Below are 3,903 nucleotides of genomic sequence, written 5' to 3' on the forward strand. Positions count from 1 at the left end.
AAGTAAGATATAATAAGAAAAATTTACATTTTATACCCCTGTTATTTTACACTTATGTTTTTGTTTTCCTTATGTAACTATGTGTTTGTATCTTTTTTAGCCCTGCAACGTGGGGCGAAACGTTGGCTCATTAAAATAGTATAATTCTACTATTTGAGTTTTTTTGACCGCACCCGGACCATATTCCTTTCATAATTATTAAGGTATTTAAAAAAAGGAATTTCTTGAATGTTACACTTGTAAAGGAGAAATTTTAACGATGATGACCCACTGCAGCAGTGGGAAGGGAGGTGGGGGTGAACTGAGCTGGCAGTCCAGTTAATGATGAACTATTAAAGCAGTTTGAACTCTAAACAATCTCATGGTATTCTAGGGGAATTACATTTCTTATTCCTGTTGATAGATAGGGAAACCCCTTTATTTTAATGAAGGAGTTTTTCTTCTCTAAAACCCATCTCGTCACCTGTGACAAACCCTGATGTATCATATACCTGTAGGTGTTCCCATCAATTTTTCCTAACATTTACCAAGTCTACAGTAGTGGATCCCAACTGGTGGTTTGCGAAAGGGTCCGGCAACATATATTTTGTGGAAACTTATAGTTAGAACCATTTTATTGTTTATCACCCCTAATATAGCAGTATTAGTTGAAAATATTTAACAAGTAAATGCACGATAAAAGTCCCTCAAAATGCACTTTTAAACAACCTAATTTTCTAATCATTTCTTGGGTAACTCAAATCAGAAGAGTGGGGTGGTCAGCAGACATCTTCGGGTTGGGAACTGCTGGTCTACAGCCTGCTAATAGAGTTTGTTGTCCACTATTTATGTTTAATTTTTTTTTTGTACTGTCTTTTTGCATTCACTAACCTATATATGAAATATAGAAAAACAAGATAGTATTGTGATCATAAAAATTTCAAATCTGAGTTTTTAACAGAATTATATGCAATGAGGTACACCGTGGATAAAAATAACCAAGTCTTACAAAATGGTCTGTGTTAGCGTGTATAAATTGAACAACATAGCTCAAAAATGAAAAGCTGTATGAAACTGATAGGATTTTAGGTAAATATATGGTGGGGTTTCATTTTTTATCTTGACTGTTAATACTACTCAGTAATTGAGTAAATTATACTTATAATATGGGCAAAAAACTTCAATACGCTGTATCTTTGCTAATAATGGTCCAATTTAAACATTTTTTTTGTAGAAAATTTAAATGCTTTTAAAATTCAGGTATAAAAATGCTATTTATTCAGAGGCTCTAAATAAAACTGGCAGATCTCTCGAAAATCATATATTAAAATTTGGGCTAATTATAATCCACTTCTTGCCCAGGTGATAAGGAAAGTAAGAATGTACAGTGTGGTAGAAATCTAAGGGCATGTATTAGAGAGTGATGATAGACAGAAAACATGTCCTACTGTACATGTTCACTCTTCCTAACCTCTATAAAATTTTGATGGGTTTTTTAATATATATTATCAGTTCAAGGAGCATGGTTATTTCGATAATAAGTATTCAATTTTTATTTTATAATAATTTAATTTTTTAAATCTACATAAGTGATTTAAATTTACATAGGTGAAAAAAATGTTTATTTCATGAATTAAAGAAACATTTTTTAAATACTCGTACAAGGAATTCTTTATATTATGAATGTTACTAAATCTTGTATAAGAAACAATTTCTGATATTTCCATCAGTTTTCTCGGAAACTATTAGTACTGAAGTTAAACTTTTCATATTCCTGTGAAGATTCTAATAATCAAAATCTAACTTGCAATACTGATTTCATGTTCCATAAATTTTAGTTATATAACATTTAATCCATTCAAATTGATTATTTGTTTCTACCATTGTTTCTTAAGTCATTTTAAAATGAAAACATCTTCAGTGATTGTATTTTTTTTTTAGAGAGAGAGCAGGAGAGATGGGGGGTCAGCTGTGGCATATGTTCTATCTTTTCAGGATATTACTAATTTTCTAACCTTTTCTGGCACGCCTAACTCAGGAATTTCCAATATAATAGGATACTTAAGTTTGTGGATTGTGAAGAACTGGAGTGTTAGAAAATTAACAATGCCCTCAAAAGACATATCACGGTTATGACCCAGCAAATATCAAATCAGAATTCCCAAAATTGTTGAGGTTGGGAGGGTGGTGAATATGCTTACTGGGACACCTTATATTTACACAGGATCTATCATAGTTGGCGAACCATAAGCCAGGAGCTGATTTTATACCTCATGGCTCTAGTGTGCCATTTTTTTTGCCCAAAAACATTCCTTCCCCTAGGCCTCTAGACCCACCTCCGTTTCTAAGGTAATCATTCTAGGAGCCCACTACCTTCATGTAAATTGAGTTCTGAAAAGTAGAACAAGTATATGATTAAAAAGAAACCACAAAATAATTATGTAATTACCTTTTTTTATGGGGAGTTAAGGATTCCTGACCGCTATCAGAATCATCGGTACCACAGCTAGATGAAGAAGATGAACTGCTACATGAACTCGATGAATCAGAAGCTACACCAGTGGAGAATCTTACATCAACACTATCTGCTATTGTGGCCAATTCTGGTTCTTCAGCCTACAGAAATCACTAATAAATTTAAAATACATAAATTCAATCTTATTCAGTTAAATAATTGAATACTGTCAGTAAACATAATCTATACTATCAGGCAACACAGTCATTTACTAACTGATTAAATTATAAACTATAAATTAAATAATTGATTATATTATAAAATATTTAGTAAATAAAATTAGTATATGACAATAAATTAACATCCAATGAAATAATCTTTGTTTTTATTATACTTTATAGAACTAATACTTTTCTCAAACTTTAATAATAAGCATATAAATTAAAAAAAATAAAATTGATTATTATGAATATTAACCAAACATTAGTAAGTCTTAGTAGAATACTTTGATGTTTCAAAATTTAAATAATATTAAATATTAGATTTGTTTTCAACCCATTCATTTAAATTTTGACATTTATTTAAAATAGTTTGTTAATGATAGACCTTTTGACAATCACAATTCTAGCAGAGTTTAGAAGACGTGATTATTCATTAAAAAAAATTAATATACCTTTCTTTTTTGTTTATTAATTTTTTTCTTTAAAGAAGTTCAGAAATACATTACTGAGCTTTAGAAAGCAATAAATTGTCATAATAGTGATAGAAAACCATAAATTTTGTACAATTTTCTAATAGCACTTCACTGAAGTTCAATCTGAGTCGTCAATTGTTGTTGGTCACCAAATATGACAGGGATATTGAATACATTAGCAGATTAAATACAATAATGAAGATAAATATGGGTCTAAATCCTACAAAAACTAAAGTGACAAGGTTGGGAAAAAGTCGAAAATTATTTGTGCCATAAAATTGATGATAACCCTTGAAAAAGTGAACAACTTCAAATACCTCATAGTGTACTTAAATGAAGACACTTGCTGATATAGAAGTGATTGAGTGAATCGGAAGAGAAGATAAGGTATTTGAAGCTATTAGGATAGGTTTTTCAAACAGGCAAGAGGTATTGGTAAGGAACTATTTTTTATATTCCAAAGCTTTTTTAACTTAATCTTCAAAATTGGCCCTGTAGTTTCAGAGAAAAGTCATGGACTTTTTTGTTTAGTTAATTTTTATAGTATTTATCTTGAAATAGATAGCCTCATATTTTGAGTGAGGGTTTAATTTACACTAAATGCTACACAATGATTAAATGTCTCTTAGTGCAATCAGTACTCCCCAAATAAAATAAGTGGAGAAAATTTCTAATAAAATGAAGGATAAATCCAAAATAAAAAAAAAAAATTCTTGGTTTATATGAAATATAATGTCTAAATAATTTAAATTTTCTAAATTAATTGAAATAAGAA

At 29.8% G+C, this 3,903-nt stretch overlaps 1 protein-coding gene across 7 annotated transcripts in view; it reads right to left on the reverse strand.

Annotated features, from left to right (window-relative positions):
• The window catches only part of PSR (Bifunctional arginine demethylase and lysyl-hydroxylase PSR), a 100,094-nt gene that overhangs the window by 576 nt on the left and 95,615 nt on the right, over nucleotides 1–3,903 (reverse strand). For 6 of the 7 annotated variants that reach the window (XM_014432554.2, XM_014432551.2, XM_014432553.2 and 3 more), the window contains one exon: nucleotides 2,429–2,595. In XM_014432554.2, the coding sequence (XP_014288040.1) occupies nucleotides 2,429–2,595 (167 nt within the window). Of the gene's footprint in view, nucleotides 1–2,428; nucleotides 2,596–3,903 lie in introns of those variants that run through there. The other variant, XR_010844845.1, reaches the window with a different exon arrangement.

Source organism: Halyomorpha halys, unplaced genomic scaffold, assembly GCF_000696795.3.
Source record: "Halyomorpha halys isolate HHAL.00 unplaced genomic scaffold, Hhal_1.1 Scaffold1075.1, whole genome shotgun sequence".
Taxonomy (NCBI): domain Eukaryota; kingdom Metazoa; phylum Arthropoda; class Insecta; order Hemiptera; family Pentatomidae; genus Halyomorpha; species Halyomorpha halys.